The sequence below is a fragment of the Salvelinus sp. IW2-2015 genome, linkage group LG4q.1:29 (genome assembly GCF_002910315.2).
Source record: "Salvelinus sp. IW2-2015 linkage group LG4q.1:29, ASM291031v2, whole genome shotgun sequence".
Taxonomy (NCBI): Eukaryota; Metazoa; Chordata; class Actinopteri; order Salmoniformes; family Salmonidae; genus Salvelinus; species Salvelinus sp. IW2-2015.
The window spans coordinates 6,379,511-6,399,012 of NC_036842.1; the positions used below are offsets into that span (position 1 = coordinate 6,379,511).

The 19,502-nt window shown below is 40.6% G+C and overlaps 1 protein-coding gene and 1 long non-coding RNA gene across 3 annotated transcripts in view; one reads left to right on the forward strand and one right to left on the reverse strand.

Moving 5' to 3' along the window:
- Nucleotides 1–19,502, reverse strand: part of LOC139025634 (uncharacterized) — a 226,818-nt gene that overhangs the window by 39,743 nt on the left and 167,573 nt on the right. The window lies entirely within an intron of this gene.
- On the forward strand, nucleotides 824–5,035 carry LOC111961310 (procathepsin L-like). Of its 2 annotated transcripts, none has more exons than XM_023983483.1 (8): nucleotides 824–923; nucleotides 1,702–1,837; nucleotides 2,014–2,136; nucleotides 2,941–3,093; nucleotides 3,365–3,589; nucleotides 3,839–4,004; nucleotides 4,302–4,419; nucleotides 4,653–5,035. In XM_023983483.1, exons 2-8 carry the CDS (start codon nucleotides 1,709–1,711, stop codon nucleotides 4,750–4,752), a joined length of 1,014 nt encoding a protein of 337 aa, XP_023839251.1. In that variant the 5' UTR covers nucleotides 824–923; nucleotides 1,702–1,708; the 3' UTR covers nucleotides 4,753–5,035. The 2 variants fall into 2 exon arrangements, with proteins under 2 accessions (XP_023839251.1, XP_070296852.1); XM_070440751.1 differs by having other exon boundaries at nucleotides 869–927.

Here is a 19,502-nt window from a genome sequence, read left to right on the forward strand (position 1 = left end):
ACACAGCAGGCTATCACACAATAATTAATCAGTTTAAAGAATGCAGACAATCTCATGTATTTTTTAGCATTACAGGGGCAATCTGCAGTTGCTACATCCATTTTTGTACTTATAAAGTAAGGACATCAACCTATTGATTATTTAATTTTATACCTGTATTTTCAGTCCTAATGTAGTTTTTTTGAGTAAAAAAAATATGCCCAGGTCCCTAAATAAAATTTATTTTCAAGCCCTTTTTACATCAGCAGTTGTCACAAAGTGCTTATACTTCCGGCGCCGACAGAGATGGCCGCCTCGCTTCGCGTTTTATTACTGCATTGTCGGAACTAGAAGCACAAGCATTTCGCTACACTCGCATTAACATCTGCTAACCATGTGTATGTGACAAATAAAATGTGATTTGATTTGAAACCCAGCCTAAAACCCCAAACTATCACGGAGATGTGTATCAGGTAAGTAACCTACTGCTGAGTCAAAGAATGATGTCAAGTTATTTATCACTTTCTAGCTAAATTCATGTCATTCTTGTGCAGTGAACATGTCTTGCCTTTTTTTACTGGTAATTTTTTTGTCATTGCTGTATGAGCAGCAGCGTGTCATGCTCTCATCTCCTCGGCGCCGGCACATGATGAGAGAACTGTTACAAAGTAACCRAAKATGAAAGAATGTTAAGGGMAACTGATTCGACGTTACAATGTATAATTGTACCCTTTGTTTCCCAGTAATCTAATCAACTTCTAAAGATGTTTCATCATGTTCAGCTGAAGGATAAGACGGTCACTTGAGCAGGAATCACATGCCTGGATATTTACTCGGGGGCGGGACCTGAGATTTTAAATTCTGTATAAAGTGTTGTGTTTAGTAGGGATTGTCTACACAACAGCATATATCAACAGACTGTTACTGCAAATTGACGGGAAAAAGTAAGTATTGCGCTAGGTCTATTATGTTTGTACAGTGTTAGGTTGGTCTTCTTGGGTTATGGACGTTTACCAGGGGTATTTGCTCTTCGATTGATACAAAAATGCCTAACAGCGTTAGGATACAGTTTCTGATGTTATTGCTGCCGGCTGTTACCAAACATTCCCTTGAATATCTCGGTGGATATCGTATTAATGATGTTCGATTCACAGCTCAACCAAAAGTTAAAGAATAGGTCTGAAGTTTGATTTAGTCCTATTATTTCACCTAGATATTTGTTGAGGGAGATTTGAATCCAACATATGACTTAATTTAATGTTACTTTTGAAATCAACCAAAGCTTGAAACTCTAGGTGTGTATTTTTAGTTGACCTCTGGGTTGACTTGAAACAATAGCTGCTGATGCCTTCACAAATCCTATATATGCCTGAAGTGTCATTGATATGTAGGGTGACATTTCATTGTTTCTGTTAAACCTATCCTTTGGACTGACTCTGCTAGCAACAGTGAATCTGAAGTTAAAAGACTTCTCACTGTACCACATTGGTAGTAGTCAGTGACATGTCAAAGCTAAGCTGGCCTTGGTTAAAACCCTGGATGGGAGACCAAATGGATAGCTGTAGATCAACTCTCCAGTAGGAGGTGCTGCCCAGCCTCTTTTTTCTGGTAGTGACTATAATGTTGAATCTATATTGTTTCAATTTCAACATTTGTTATAATGTGTATATATTCTTTACACTGAATACGAGGCTGACTGATTGCTCTGCTCTCTCCCTTCAGTTTGACCATGACATCGCTCTACTTGGCAGTGTTGGTGCTCTGTATGAGTGCTGTGTATGCGGCCCCTATGTTTGACTCTCAGTTGGAGGGCCACTGGCACTTGTGGAAGAACTGGCACAGCAAGAACTACCATGAKGTGGGTGTTTAAGCACAAGTGGAGGAGCACATCCTCATAGGAACCCCTCATTATCTCCCAACAAGTGGCTCTAATTGGTGCATTTGCATACTTGTAGCTGTAAATTACAATTAACTCAGTATAACATTATTGCATGGATTGTGTATTTTCTGACTGTTTTTCACTCATTGTTACAGAGCGAGGAGGGCTGGAGGAGGATGGTTTGGGAGAAGAACCTGAAGAAGATTGAGATGCACAACCTGGACCACTCTATGGGAAAACACTCCTACCGTCTGGGCATGAACCACTTTGGTGACATGGTAAGAAGAATCMCCTTGCTGAGCAGTGCTTGACATGGATGAAATGGGTGCCAGTACTGTTTATATTAAGGTGCAGGAAATCCGTGGTACTTTGAGCTAATATTCTGAGGTGCAGGAACTCAAGCAGTAGAATGTTTGAGGTGCCRATATCAATTGTGGTGAGCTCCTGCCCAAGTCAAGCTYTGTTGCTGAGKCATTTTAAGGGTGGAGCAGGAGGTACATTTCAGAAGTCTTGTCCCATGCTGAATCTTTTTGTATTGACATTATTTAAATTWTATTTAGCCTTTATTTAATTAGGCAAGTCAGTTAAGAACAAATTCTTATTTACAATGACAACCCACTGTTCTGAGGCTAACTGCCTTGTTCAGGGGTAGAACGACATATTTTTACCTTGTCAGCTCGGGGATTCGATCTAGCAACCTTTCGGTTACTGGCCCAACACTGTAACCACTAGGCTACCTGCCGCCCCTGCATTGGCTACAGCACCTACAGTATGAAATATTTCACAGGCACTTTGAAAACCGACACTGGTGTCAGCGTTGACAACTAAAGCAGGAATGTATTCACTCACAGGTTAGGTTTCTTCCACTATCAGGTTCTGAAAGAACAGAACAGTGATCCTGAGAAGGGAACAGAAATATTTTTTTTAACAACGCACCATGTTTCTGGTTCAATGTGTAACTTAAAAAAAACAGTACTAAGACATTAAACCTACATGTTACATTCAGATAGTAAATTACAAAACACATCTGGCCAGGGAGACATTACATTTCAACATGTTTTTCTGGATTCCTTCCTCCCTAGACCAACGAAGAGTTTGGGCAGCTCATGAACGGCTACAAGCAGACAACTGAGAGGAAGTACAAGGGCTCTCTGTTCATGGAACCCAGTTACCTGCAGGCCCCTGAAGCTGTGGACTGGAGAGAGAAGGGCTACGTCACTCCCGTCATGGACCAGGTGAGACCTGAATCACTCATGAGTCATGACTCATATCCACACACACTGCTGTGTCACTTAATGCAGACTTTCCTGAGTTCTTACATCCAGGGAAATGTCTGGCTTGTTTGCATGCTTACCTATGACATGCCTGTAATTTACAGTATGTGTAAAATTGCGTATGCCAATGGTTTTTCACATAGTTATTACTTACATACACTGGCTTAATATGCACATGTCAGTGTGCTCTGACATGAAATACTAACAAGATGTTTAACAATCTTTACCCCAGGGCTCATGTGGGTCTTGCTGGGCGTTCAGTGCCACCGGGGCCATAGAGGGCCAGCTATTCAGGAAGACTGGCAATCTGGTGTCTYTGAGTAAACAGAACCTGGTGGACTGCTCCAGACCCCAGGGCAACGAKGGCTGTRATGGAGGTCTCATGGACCGGGCGTTCCAGTATGTGAAGGACAACGGTGGCCTGGACACAGAGGCGTCCTACCCCTATGTGGGCAAGGTAAGGCCCTGTTTTCTGTTAGTCTGAATTCAAATGTAATGGCGTATGAAGATGCRTTTATTAAAAGTAAGGCCCTGTTCTTTTAGCCTGGTMSCAGATCATGCAATTCGCTGTAGAACCAACTCCTATGGTTGTTATTYTTCTACTTCATTACAGTGGGATTTATGTCTCCAAGGATGACTGACTTGCTTGAATAATTGGAGTATGTTTTTTACTAATCATGACCGTTGGTCTTATCTGGTAACTCAGGATGCCCTTTGCCACTACCGACCAGAGTTCAGTGCTGTCAATGAAACCGGCTTYGTGGATATCCCCAGTGGCAAGGAGCACACTCTGATGAGTGCTGTGGCGTCTGTCGGCCCCGTCTCTGTCGCCATCGATGCCAGCCACGACTCCTTCCAGTTCTACAAGTCTGGTGARTAGCAGTTAGCGGTGCAACTTAAATTATGTGTTAGAATATTTGCAAGGATTGGATTCCYWACCTACTATTTTTGGGTAGCAGTGAGCTGTTCTGGTCTGTCCTTTTCACACTGTAGCTAAGATTTACAAATGGTATCATCTGAAGTAAATTGWTACCAATATTTCAGTTTTGCCCTCTAGTAAAGAGCTACASGCTACCTAACTACCTTTAGCTTTGAGATCAGGTGGTTTTACATACTTAGGTAAACCCAGCATCTTAGCCCACTAATTKAACTATGTCCTCTCCCTGTAGGGATCTACTATGAGGAGAAGTGCAGCAGTGAGGAGCTCGGCCATGGAGTTCTGGTGGTGGGATAYGGTTTTGAAGGAGAGGATGTAGATGGCAAGAAATTCTGGATTGTCAAGAACAGGTACAGTACATCGTATCTTCCTAGGATGTTTTTKKTTKKTWMSKYMMCMMYWMSGGRWTKGKTKATTTCCTCATCGGGGAATATGCATCTCTACATTGCCTTTATTTGACTACAGTGTTGGTGTTGTCCTGATACTATGGTCTAAGTCATACATTTCTCTAAAGCAGCAGTAAATCTCTATAATTTCCTACTAACTAGAACTGTGGGACTAACATGTTTTGTCTCTTTCTCAGCTGGAGCGAGAAATGGGGAGACAAAGGCTACATCTACATGGCCAAAGACAGGAAGAACCACTGTGGCATCGCCACGGCAGCCAGCTACCCACTGGTCTAGTGTTCTAGAACCTGGWGGTTCTAGTACACTAGACCTTAGTTTTAGAAACGTTTGAAAGTTCTGGATAAAGGGTCATGATTACAGTRCTGCCTTAACTAAATCTGTGAAAGGTGCATGAGAACCTGCTGCTTGGGTTTTAAAGAACCACATTTAGGGAATTTATTTTATACTTTATTTTGTGTGTATGCCTGTTGTGTCAAGTGAATGTTASCTGTGTACATTCCTAGTTCTGCTTTTAAACCTGTTTTGTACAGATGAACAAAATAAACTTTAAAAAAATATATTTTGTTGTACTAATCGCCTACGTTTTCCTATGATGTAGCGCTAATTTTTGAATGTTGGCACTATCTAGCAGCTATTATGACCGTCAGTGAAGGCTGACTCTCAAACATGTCATGTGGAAGCTAGTTACAATGCAACAGCACTTGGCTGTGTTCAAAACAAATCTCCCCTGCATCCCATTTCCCTGTAACATGACACTCCTGCTTGAGACACTTGAACTATTTATTTTGTTATACTATTTCAGTGATTCCCTACACTTCAGTGCTTGTTTAATTTTCACAAAATGAAATTGAGCTACCAGTGAATTTTGGTCACCAGGAAATGACAGGGTGTCTTGACCCAATAGCCACTACATAACACAGCCAAAACCGCTTTCCCATTTTTGACAACAGATGGCAGGTGAAATCATTAGACTAATCACAACACTGGCAGGTCAGGAATTTTGATTTTATTCTGCTATTACTGCAGATATTATGGGTCTTCTCAGAAAATTGGTTACAATTCTAAAGATCCTGTGTAGCACCTTTAAAGGTGTGGGGTTTGATGCACAGTAGTGAATGAGAACTGCTGCCTCTACTTGGCATTAAGCAGATGGATTTTTTATTTTTGGGGGGTTGTACTTGTATATCAAGCTGCTTCACCCTACAGAAACAAGATGGGCTCTCCCCCCCCCCAAATTGGCAGTTCTGGCTCAGACAAGCTTTACAAAGGCTTATTTYATGCCTAGGCCTTATGAATAAAAGCCAATACAGACCGATTGGTGTAAGTTATTTGCTTTCACGTTGAATTTTGACCGTCTTTCAAAAGTCTTCATGTGCATCCACAAAAGTTAAATCTTTTGTATACAAAGTGGCAAGCCAACCAAATCCTTTGTTTGACCAAAACATGCTTTGAGGCAGAWWTKTTTTTTTTTWAACATTTTCACACCCATTGTATTTCCTATATTGTCCTTAAGACCGCTACACCATCTTTTACTATTTTCTACAAACCTTCCAGAGAGGCCATGAGTAATGGCATACCTTGTTAAAGGGCAAGTGCAGTCAAAATTCTGTATAAAATCCTTTCAGCTGGTATTTCCCAATAGCTGCTGGTTGAAAATACAATCAACACAGGATGTTTTAATCAGCAGGTTTTGCATGAGGAGTGGCAGTATCAGTTAACAGACCAGTTCCAAACCTCTGTCAATAACAGCTCGTTTTCAGGTTAGAATACATATTCCTCCCCATTAGGCCCTTCATCTCTGGTGAATTGAGCTACTCTTTGGTGCCCTTCCCCTCGCCACTCAGACCACTCCAAGACAGTCCTAGCGACATTCTTGCTTGACAAATAGGTTTTTGCTAAAAGCTGTTTCTCTATGACCACTTTAATGGAAAACCATTTCAGTAAGGCTGTAATATGTAACTTTTTKGGGCGACCGTGCCTAATTCACAGAAACGTTGGTCACTCTCMTTGAAAGCAAGTCTAAGAAGTGGTAGCTCTGTTCTATGTGAGCTATTTCTATGCTTCCCGTTCTTAACTTTAGTTTTTGCGTCTTTTAATTTCGGTTTTGAAAACCAGCTTCAAACAGCAAAAAATATATTTTTGGTTATGGAACATATATTTCACAGAGGTTTAGATGGAACAATGATTCTCTACGCTATACTTGTTTTGTCACAAACGGAAATTAAGCGAACTGTGAACTGAATTTTAACAACCAGGAAATGGCCAGAGCTATTTCTGCATAGTGCATCTTTAATTATTACCCAGACATGATTAGATTTGTAGATAAAAACAGCTGCATTGGGCCTTTAAAATGCAGGAAATTAATTTAAAAATGAATTGTTAGTGACGTTTCTGTGTACTGTATTTGGTATGTCTTGCTGGTCCTAATTTAAATACACGCCGTGCTGGAGTGAAGAACAGACCGTACAGTAATTTAAAACCTTGTACGGCCTACATACTTACTACAGGAGTTTGTGACTTTGCTAACAAGATCAACAGTATATGAAGAGACATTTGTCTCTCAGCATTAAGTTTATTTTAAGCTTTACTAGCACATAAGTCAGTTTGTGCTTACTGCTGGCATGTCTATGTGTTTACAACATTGTTATAGACAGGATATTTCTACCCTAGTCTACCTCCCCCCAATGGACATTTATCATTTCCACAGTTGTTAATGTATATATTAATATGATCTATTTTTAATATATCTATTTTAATTTATTTTTCACTTTCTGCATTGTTGGAGCTCAAGATTTTCATGGTACAWTGTAATTACATCTGCAACCCTGTAAATGGGACTATTTAACTCTCTAATCTAATATTCTGAGGTACAGTCGATATACCGTCGATTTCTAACTGGAGCCTTATGTGTGGAGCTCAGAGCAACAGCCACTGAGTGTCATGGCTGTCRTAAGAACGGGACCAAGGCGCAGCGGATATTGAGTTTCACATATTTATTTCAAAGTGAAACATAAGCCAAAAACAATAAACGAACGTGACTACGTGGTGCACATGCACAAAATAACATCCCACAAACACAGGTGGGAAAAATATCTACTTAAATATGATCCCCAATTAGAGACRACGATTACCAGCTGCCTCTAATTGGGAATCATACAAAACACCAACATAGAAAATATAAACYAGAACACAACATAGAAATTATAAACTAGAATASCCCCTAGTCACGCYCTGACCTACTACACCATAGAGAAACCAGGGCTCTCTATGGTCAGGGCGTGACACAGAGTGATAAGATATTGAGGAAGACTAGAACTCTGAAATGACTGAGTTTGTCCCTGAAAGCGAGAGAAAACACCAGGAAGAGAGAAAAGTACAGCTGGGTCTGTTTCCTCTGTACTGCTTTTTATCTGCAGCTAGTGTTTGTTTGTTGATTAAAGGCAGTGCATGGTAATGTGGAGACAACAGCCTAGTGTTGTAGAGACTTCTATGCCTCACGGTAGAGAGAGGAGTTGTAGGACATTCTCTTCTATCTGACACACACACACTGCTGAGAAAGTCACAAATGTGTAACAAGTAAAAATGAACACCTTATTCGAATAGTACTTGTTTCGTTTAGCTCGATGTTCCACTTCCAGTAAAGTCATTCATTACGGCTAATAGGGGCAGAGCAACAACCGTTTGATATACCTGTTTTCTTATGCAGGAGAAAGCTGATACTTATGCTAACCCCTTCACACGTACAAAGTAAGCATCAACCACTCCCTTGAGATCAACTTTTGTTAACTAAAACAGCTCCCCATTCAAGATGCACCCACAAAGTCTCCCATTCACTGCAATATGTGGCTCCATGGGACACCAAGTCCATTCACATGAATGATAGATGATGTTCCACTGTATTTGAATCACTGGTGGAGCACACAGTTAAAACAAGAACAAACAAAGAGGGGACGAGAGACACATTATATTCAGGCCCATTTCAAGTGGTATGACAATGTACGTCATCAAGTAACCAGTAGTGATATATTGATTACAATGACATCGCCTGATCAATACCCCTATACTGTTTTTATGGGTGTGTTTGTAATGGCAGAACTGGTCTGAACTGGTCTTTTCTGGTTGTTCTTTGTGATATCAGCAGAATTGACAACGTCTTGTCGAAAGCGAAATGACTCACGGAGAAAAGCAAGCTTTGCTATGCTATTTAGATTGTAATGTTCTTACCCAATAGTCTGTTCCCCCTCCAATAGTCTGTTCCCCCTCCTCATCTACAGACCCTGATACCTTTGACATTTTTAAGAAAGATATTAAGACACTCCTTTAGCTGTGCTTTTAGCCATACTATCTGTTTTATATATTTTCTCCCATTCTATATATATATATTATATGTTTTCTATTTGAATGTATTAGTCTCATGTCCACTGTTATTTTTATATTGTTTTACTATTTTCATTTGTCTCATTTAGAAAATGTATTGTGTTTTTAGTTTCCCCACCTATTATTTTATTTGTAAAGCACTTTGAAATGCATCCCCTGTAAGAAATTTGAGCTTTAAATTAAGTTTGATTTGGAACAGACATGCATTGCTGTAAAATCATTAAGATAAGATGTGATCTCATCACCAAGTAGAGTAACTAAGTAACTCAAACCTAATTTGCATGGCAAGATCAACAGCATTACATTGATAACAKGGCCCCTATTTGAATACTGTCATCATCACACATTTCTGATACATGCTGATGACTACTGGAGGCATTGTCCAGACAGGCCTACTTTCTGCTGGTCTGGCTTTTCAAAAGCATTGTGACATGTGATGGAATTGTTATACATGTGCTTTTCTTATAACTTATTTATGTGTTTTATTCATGTGCTGTTCTATAAACCAATTTCTGTGTTCATGCAAGTGACTGATTGAACAAATCCTCACTTATCAGTATCTGCAATTTGGCAGTACGCCCAGTCCTTGTTTTGAGAATGAAAGATATCTCATTTTCAAGGTCTCCGCTTAGAGAGAAGAAGTCTTGTGAGGTGTTGGTCTTTCACATGTTATGAACCAGTATTGGTCGGTCACATTAATGAAACAAAACGGTAATGATTAATTCATTATGCTAAATCATGCAAATATAACTTGTCTGTTTATAGCTGTATATAAGACAACTWCTGGGWCTGCCCMRGCAGAGCTCCTGATTRACATGTGTACTATGGTGCATTGAGTTGGTTGGAACCTCTCCAGCACCCTGACAATAAACAATGATTCATTTAAGATTGACTTTGAATGTAAGAATTTCCACAACAGACTCCTCTTTGCTTGTCACAGGATATTGTTTCTGCTATTTCAGCTTCAAACACATAGAGATCCTATTAAATTACTATTCAAATTCCTAGTTCTATTTTCAAACATGTCAATCAGATGACCAATAATCACACTAAAGAGAACACAAGAGGGCACACGCTGTCCTGAATGCTCTCTTCCTGCTCTTCTACAGAGTCATGGTTCCACTTTCCTGATTATAAAGGTTTTCCTCTTTTCCTTTCCCAGACTCAGGGCTGTGTGACCACAGCCCCATCACCAAGGCCCCAGGATGACACGGATTGACGTGGGTCAGATGATAGAGCTTGTAGTGTGATCGGTAATGTGTGTGTGTTTGTGTATTGTGTTATCCAGAAGGATGTGCCAAGCCTCGACATGGCAAGCGACTTCCACTTTTAGCTATTTTTCWATTTTTTGAGATTGGTTGGCTTTCCCGAACAAAATGTTATAATGTGCAACATATAGTAATTATGCACAATTAGGAAATAATTAACATGACTGACAACAACACACAGTCAGTGGCGATTTTAGCATGTAAATCTTGGTTGTGCAAACCAAACAAATGTGGGATGCATGCCAGCAAAGCAACAACACAACACTAAACAATGCATGAATTGCACTATAACGGTGACAAACGGTACCCACAAACTGTTAGGGCCTACATAAAGCTRTCMCAACAGCAGAGTCCCAAAAGCAGTCCCAACACCTTACCACTGCTACAGTTCATTCAGCCTCATTTACTGCCTTTAAAAAAAACATAGCTGATACGTCTGACTTGCTTAAACAAATGTGGTTTCAACTGACAATTGAGATCTACTGTTCACCGGACGTGCTACCTGTCCCAGACCTGCTGTTTTTCAACTCTCTAGAGACAGCGAGGAGCGGTAGAGATACTCTTAATGATCGCTATGAAAAGCCAACTGACATTTACTCCTGAGGTGCTGACTTGCTGCACCCTTGGCAACTACTGTGATTAGTATTATTTGACCATGCTGGTCATTTATGAACATTTGAACATCTTGGCCATGTTTTGTTATAATCACCACCCGGCACAGCCAGAAGAGGACTGGCCACCCTCATAGCCTGGTTCCTCTCTCGGTTTCTTCCTAGGTTTTGGCATTTCTAGGGAGTTTTTCCTAGCCACTGAGCTTCTACACCTGCATTGCTTGCTGTGGGTTTTAGGCTGGGTTTCTGTACAGCACTTTGAGATATCAGCTGATGTAAGAAGGGCTATATAAATACATTTGATTTGATTTGATTCAACAAGTTGGAAATGCCATATTCAACAATGCGTGGTTTGGGAAGGAAACAGTGGCTAACTGAGTTCAAGACAACTGGGAACTCGGGGAAAACGAGCTACAAGTGGGAAAATACGTTTTTGAACGGTCATTCAAATCTGGATTGTAAATCCAGCATTAAATCCAGCAGCAAGTCAGCACCTCAGGAGTAAATGTCAGTTGGCTTTTCATAGCCGATCATTAAGAGTATCTCTACCGCTCCTGCTGTCTCTAGAGAGTTGAAAACAGCAGGTCTGGACAGGTAGCACGTCCGGTGAAACAGGTCAGGGATCCATAGCCGCAGGCAGAACAGTTGAAAATGGAGCAGCAGCACGGCCAGGTGGACTGGGACAGCAAGGAGTCATCATGCCAGGTAGTCCTGAGGCATGGACCTAGGGCTCAGGTCCTCCGAGAGAGAGAAAGAAGAGAGAAAGAGAGAATTAGAGAGAGCATACTTAAATTCACACAGGACACCGGATAAGACAGGAGAAGTTACTCCAGATATAACAAACTGACCCTAGCCCCCCGACACATAAACTACTGCAGCATAAATACTGGAGGCTGAGACAGGAGGGGTCAGGAGACACTGTTGCCCCATCTGATGATACCCCCGGACAGGGCCAAACAGGAAGGATATAACCCCACCCACTTTGCCAAAGCACAGCCCCCACACCACTAGAGGGATAACTTCAACCACCAACTTACCATCCTGAGACAAGGCCGAGTATAGCCCACAAGGCTGATGAGCACCGAGACGTTTTATCTCTAATATCTCTTCATATGGCAAAGATGGAAAAGGATTTGATTGTTGACTTGATTCACGCTGACGACTGCTAGCTTGCTAGCTAAGATTTTGAAAGTATGATGTTGACATGATCAGTCCAATCAAAGCTACTGTAGATATAACGTGATTTGATGTCATTCTATCTGTGGCCAATTACCTTGAGCCTTCTTGGATGGGCACTTCTAATATAACTCTATGGCAGAACACAAGGGGCTAACATTTTCGAGCTCTAACCTTAGAATTGGGGATGACCGACTGTCCCATGAGTGACAGAAAACTGAGCCAGTCATGACAGAAAACTGAGCCAATCTGGCACAATGCTCTGTCTTGCCTGCTGGCTAGCCCCACCACCACAGAAAGCACTGAGCTTGGCTGAAACACCTGCATTTTGGAGCTGCCTTACTCAAGAAATCAAAAAAGAGACTATGTTTGTATGCGGCTTTATTAACTCAATTTGTTTTTTAAAATTGTTTGCAAACTGATATGTGACACATATTAATGCCAAAATAACAAGCAGAACATGCAAGCCCCCCCTGCCCGGAATGACAGTTCGCCACTGCATACAGTACATAGCTTTAGCATGGTTACCAGAGTTGTCACGTTCTGACCATAGTTATTTTGTATTTTCTTTGTTTTAGTGTGGTCAGGGCGTGAGTTGGGTGGGTAATCTATGTTTTGTGTTTCTGTGTTGTATTTCTGTGTTTGGCCTGATATGGTTCTCAATCAGAGGCAGCTGTCAATCGTTGTCCCTGATTGGGAACCATATTTAGGTAGCCTGTTTTCTGTTGGGTTTTGTGGGTGGTTGTTTTCAGTCTTTGTGTGTCTGCCCCAGATAAAACTGTTTCGGTTTTCACTTTGTTGTTTTTGTATTTTGAGTTGTTCACTTCCATTAAATAAGATGAACAATTACCACGCTGCGCATTGGTCCTCYGATCCTTCWAACTTCTCCTCCTCAGACGAGGAGGAAGACGACAGCCGTTACAAGAGTACTATACATGTTTTACTAAAAGTACTTAGTATTTAAGGATCATAAAGGATTTAGAACTGAGAGCAAAGAATTACCAATACAGCACCTGCTGTTGTTAATATTAGAAACCAAAGTTTCTCATGGTTTGAGCCACAGATAGAAATATTAGACAGATATTTCACCGGATATATAAATGTGAAGCATCTGGTTGGCTTTTCCACTCAATATGGTGGTGGGAGGAAGCCCAGTGGCCGGCAGTGGGAGAAGATGGMTCGACATACATTTTGGCCAACATTCTGATAATTTTCTCATCGATAAAACATTTGCTCTCAATACAGTTTTCAGTTTGAAAAACTACAATATGTTACAAACAGAGTGGACTAAGTTTTATTGTCACGCCCTGACCTTAGTTATCTATTGTTTTTCTGTATTATTTTGGTCAGGTCAGGGTGTGACGAGGGTGGGTATGTGTGTTGTGCATTGTCTGGGGGTTTTGTATATCTAAGGGTTTTGAAAGTCTAGGTAATTGTAGGTCTATAGTGACGTGAATTGGTTCCCAATCAGAGGAAGCTGTTTATCTTTGTCTCTGATTGGGGATCCTATTTAGGTTGCCATTTCCCAGTTTGGTTTCGTGGGTTCTTGTCTATGTGTAGTGACTGTTTCAGCACTCGTTGTATATAGCGTCACGGTTATTTTGTTTGTTTGTTTGTTTAGTGTTCTTTATTAAAATAAGAACGTATTCATATCACGCTGCGTCTTGGTCTCATCAATACGACGAACGTGACATTTATAGATCGACCCTTTGACAAAGTTTGACAAAATTGCGTTGTTTAGAAGGAGTGCAAGGGTGAATTGAGTTATTGCGCACACGCACTTCACAGGGAAGGCGTTCTCTAACGGAAATACATGTTAGAACGCGCCAAAAGACTCCTCGCTAGCTCGTGTTTAGCTCTGCCCATCTCCTTGATTGTTCTGCCCACTTTGATTAATTTGCTCCCATTGGAAATGACAGGCTGTTGTCTATCTTGGGTTAGTTATACGTCCCCATGCTAGTGAGTCAGCACCAACATGGACAACAAGTGGAGGGATTTTTACATTGGTTTTATTCAAAACATCCTTCAGGTCAACCAGTGCAAATGACACAACAACCCTCCATTAGGAGGGGAGGCTGAGGTTTTTATTTGGTCCATGAGGGGGTTGGTCCCTCAGTTTAGTGATCCAAACAAATCTTGGTTCACTGTCAAACACGTGGGATGCGTCTTAATAATTTAAAGACCAGTGCAGTCAAAAATGTAATTTGCCTGTGTTTTATACAGTTGAAGTCGGAAGTTTACATAGACTTAGGTTGGAGTCATTAAAACTTGTTTTTCAACCACTCCACAAATTTCTTGTTAACAAACTATAGTTTTGGCAAGTCGGTTAGGACATCTACTTTGTGCAGTCATTTTTCCAAACAATTGTTAACAGACAGATTATTTCACTTATAATTCACTGTATCACAAATTCCAGTGGGTCAGAAGTTTACATACACTAAGTTGACTGTGCTTTTTAACAACTTGGAAAATTCCAGAAAATTATGTCATGGCTTTAGAAGCTTCTGATAGGCTAATTGACATAATTTGAGTCAATTGAGGTGTACCTGTGGATGTATTGCAAGGCCTACCTTCAAACTCAGCGCCTCTTTGCTTGATATCATGGGAAAATCAAAAGAAATCAGCCAAGACCTCAGATTGTTGGTTCATCCTTGGGAGCAATTTCCAAGCGCCTGAAGGTACCACATTCTTATGTACAAGCAATAGTATGCAAGTGTAAATACCATGGGACGACGCAGCCGTCATACCGCTCAGGAAGGAGACGCGTTTTGTCTCCTAGAGATTAACGTACTTTGGTGCGAAAAGTGCAAATCAATCTCAGAACAACAGCAAAGGACCTTGTGAAGATGCTGGAGGAAACAAGTCCAAAGTATCTATATCCACAGTAAAACGAGTCCTATATCAAGATAACCTGAAAGGCCGCTCAGCAAGGAAGAAGCCACTGCTCAAAAACCACCACAAAAAGCCAACTACGGTTTGCAACTGCACATGGGGAAAAAAGATCGTACTTTTTGGAGAAATGTCCTCTGGTCTGATGAAACAAAAATAGAACTGTTTGGCCTAATGACACCCTTATTTTGGAGGAAAATGGGGGAGGCTTGCAAGCCGAAGAACACCATCCGTGAAGCACGGGGGTGGCAGCATCATGTTGTGGGGGTGCATTGCTGCAGGAGGGACTGGTGCACTTCACAAAATATATATGGCATCATGAGGGAGGAAAATGATGTGGATATATTGAAGCAACATCTGAAGACATCAGTCAGGAAGTTAAACTTGGTCGCAAATGGGTCTTCCAAATTGACAATGACCCCAAGTATACTTCCAAAGTTGTGGCAAAATGGTTTAAGGACAACAAAGTTAAGGTATTGGAGTGGCCATCACAAAGCCCTGACATCAATCCCATAGACAATTTGTGGGCAGAACTAGAAAAGTGTGTGCGAGCAAGGAGGCCTACAGACCTGACTCAGTTAGTTCACCAGCTCTGTCAGGAGCAATAGGTCAAAATTCCCACCACTTATTGTGGGAACCTTGTGGAAGGCTACCCAAAACGTTTGACCCAAGTTAAACAATTTAAAGCAATGCTACCAAATACTAATTGAGTGTATGTAAACTTCTACCCACTGGGAATGTGATGAAAGAAATAAAGCTGAAATAAATCATTCTCTCTACTATTATTCTGACATTTCACATTATTAAAATAAAGTGGTGATCCTAACTGACCCAAGAGGGAATTTTTACTAGGATTAAATGTCAGGAATTGTGAAAAACTGAATGTAAATGTATTTGGCTAAGGTGTATGTAAACTTCCGAATTCAACTGTATATATTTCCACACTATGAGGTTGGAATAACACTTTGAAATTGTGGAAATTATGATAATGCCATTTCAGTGTATGAACTGTTTGAAAAGATTGCCTGAAATGTCAGCCTGTTTTGTTGGGATGGAGTTTTGGCCTGCCTGGTGACATCACAGGTGGTAAATTAGTTAACAGACCAATAAGAAAGAGAGTTCTAAACCTCTGCCAATAACAGCTCATTTTCAGTTTTCCCCTCCCCACTCAGACCACTACCAGACAGTCCTATCTCAATTCTTGCTTGAGAAATTTCTCTTTGCTAAGAAACAATTTTTGTAAAAAAAAAGTATATTTGAATTGGAAACAATCACAGTAAGATACTTACAGTGCCTTCAGAAAGTATTCAGACCCCTTTACTTTTCCACATGTTGTTATGTTACAGCCTTATTCCAAAATCGATTCCAAAAAAAACATCATCAGCATTCTACACACAATACCTGTTACGACTTCTGCCGAAGTCGATGCCTCTCTTGTTCGGGCGGTGTTCGGCGGTCGACGTCGCCGGTCTCTAGTCATCGCTGATCCATTTTTAATTTTCCATTTGTGTTGTCTTTGTTTTCCCACACACCTGTTTCATTTCCCTCATTATGTGTTGTGTATTTAGCCCTCTGTTTCCCCATGTCTTTGTGCGTGATTGTCATTGTAAGGTCGGTACGTTTCCGGCTGGTTTATTCCCGGATGCTGTTTCACCCGTGTTTAGTGGCAACCGTTATTTTTGTTCGCACATTGGGTTTGTTACTTTGTGCATTTGCCTTTCTTAAAGTGCGCTGTTCACTTATCTCTGCTCTCCTGCGCCTGACTTCATGCACAGCTACACCCACCGCCTGACAATACCCCATAATGACATAGTGAATMKAATTTTTAGCAAATTTTTGCAMATTTATTTACAAATAAAAAAATWATTACCTTATTTACATAAGTACTCAGACCATTTGTTATGAGACTCGAAATTGAGCTCGGGTGCATCCTGTTTCCATTGATCATCCTTGAGATGTTTCTACAACTTGACTGGAGTCCACCTGTGGTAAATTAAATTGATTGGACATGATTTGGAAAGGCACACACCTGTCAATSTAAGGTCTCACAGTTGAGAAACAAGATTCTCTGGAAGGTTCTCCAAGATTGAACTCTTTGGYCTGAATGTCAAGCGTCATGTCTGCAGGAAACCTGGCATCATCCCTAAAGTGAAGCATGGTGGTGGCAGCATCATGTTCTGGGGATGTTTTTCAGTRGCAGGGACTGGGAGACTAGTCAGGATCGAGGCAAAGATGAACGGAGCAAAGTACAGAGAGATCCTTGATAAAAACCTACTCCAGAGCGCTCAGGACCTCAGACTTGGTCGAAGGTTCACCTTCCAACAGGACAACGGCCCTAAGCACACTGGCTTCGGGACAAGTCTGTGAATGTCCTTGAGTGGCCCAGCCAGAGCCCATACTTGAACCCGATCTAACCTCTCTGGAGAGACCTGAAAATAGCTGTGCAGTGACTGTCCCGAACTACCAGATGGAGCTTGAGAGTATCTGCAGAGAAGAATGGGAGAAACTCCCCAAATACAAATGTGCCAAGCTTGTAGCGTCGTACCCAAGAAGACTCGAGGCTGTAATCGCTGCCAAAGGTGCTTCAACAAAGTATTGAGTAAAGGGTCTGAATACTTATGTAAATGTCATATTTCCATTTTCTTTGTTATACATTTGCTAAAATTTCKAAAAACCTGTTTTCACTTTGTCATTATGGGGTATTGTGTGTAGATTGATGAGGGGGAAAAAAGAATGTAATCATTTTTAGAATAAGGCTGTAATGTAACAAAATGTGGAAAAAGTTAAGGGGTCTGAACACTTTCCAAATGCCCTGTATTCAACTCTTTATTCAATGCTATGGTCATGACTGTGTTACATTGCCTGCAGTACACTTCATGTCTGACAGGTAGAGTAAGTGCATCTGTTTCTGTTAGATTGTAATCAAAAGTATGATATTGCATGGATACATTACTGCATTGTTATCAAAACATTCTTATTGGTATGATCGATCAATACTAGGAACTAATGGTTATCTTAAAAAAAAACTAAAGGATAATTCAGTACCCATCCATTCATTGATTTTCCTGTAGTGTTCTTGTAGACACACCAACACCAATCAAGGAGTCCTGTTAATAACCACATATCTACTGTGTGTGTGTGTGTTATCAATCAATCAAAGAGCAAATGCCCCTGGTAAATGTCCATAACCCAAGACCTAACACTGTACAAACAACATAACGAAGCCGTACTTACTTTTTCCCGTCAATTTGCAGTAGCGGGTGATGATTTCTGCTGCTGTTGATTTGTAGTCAGTGTACTAGACACGACACTTTATACAGCCAGCTATATGTCGTATAATGGGGGAGGGGGGGGGGGGGGCTTGTGATTGGCTGAAAGGGGACGTATATCACACTGCCGCCCGTTGAAAGATATTTAAAAGATCTCATGTCCCGCCGGGTGTAAATAGCCCAGCATGTGATTCCTGACCCTCTTGACCGTTTTCATCAACTCTTTAAAGTTGAAACATCAAATTTGATTAAACATCTTTAGGGAGTTGATTAGATTACTGGGAAACAAAGGGTAAAAAGATACATTGTGACATCGAATCAGTTTCAATTAACATTTTTATCTTCGGTTACTTTGTAACAGTTTCTCTCATCATGTGCTGGCGCCGAGGAGATGAGAGCATGGCACGCTGATGCTCATACAGAAATGCAAAAGAAATTACAAGAAAAAATGCAAAACATGTTCATTAAACAGTAATGACATGAATTTGGGAAGAAAGGTTACATATAGTCTAGTACCTGAAACTGTGTCCAACAACAAACGCACAATATATTCCTGCTCTGTGAAGCATACAGCAGCTTCAGTTTTTGTTCAACCATGTCCTAATATGATAGATTCAAATAATAGCCTGAAGTTGAGAGAATGAACAAATTAACCTACATTTATCTAGCTAAAATAAATGAGATTATCTGCATTCTTTAGATACTAATTAATTATTGTGTGATAATCTGCTGTGTCAAGAAGTTCTGATGGGCTTGTAAATAATTTATTTGTGTAAATAATCATTCCAATTTCATTTGAAAGGTGTCTTACAAGCCTGTCAGTGTTTTTCTACCTCTTCTGCACATTCTCCTTTGTTTTCTATTTAAAACTTGATAATACATTTAGGAAATACTGCTGTCAACCAAATACAATCACACAGGAAAAGGGGAGGGATTCTCTCTTTGGCAGCTGCTGAATCTACAGTGGGGCAAAAAAAGTATTTAGTCAGCCACCAATTGTGCAAGTTCTCCCACTTAAAAAGGAGAGACAAAAATACTAGCAACAGTGGTGTGAAAACCTTGTGAAGACTTACAGAAAACGTTTGACCTCTGTCATTGCCAACAAAGGGTATATAACAAAGTATTGAGATAAAACTTTTGTTATTGACCAAATACTTATTTTCCACCATAATTTGCAAAATAATTCATTAAAAATCCTACAATGTGATTTTCTGGATATTTTTTTTTCTCATTTTGTCTGTCATAGTTGAAGTGTACCTATGATGAAAATTACAGGCCTCTCTCATCTTTTTAAGTGGGAGAACTTGCACAATTGGTGGCTGACTAAATACTTTTTTTGCCCACTGTATGTGGGTACTGATAGGGCAGACACACACACACACACACACACACACACACACACACACACACACACACACACACACACACACACACAC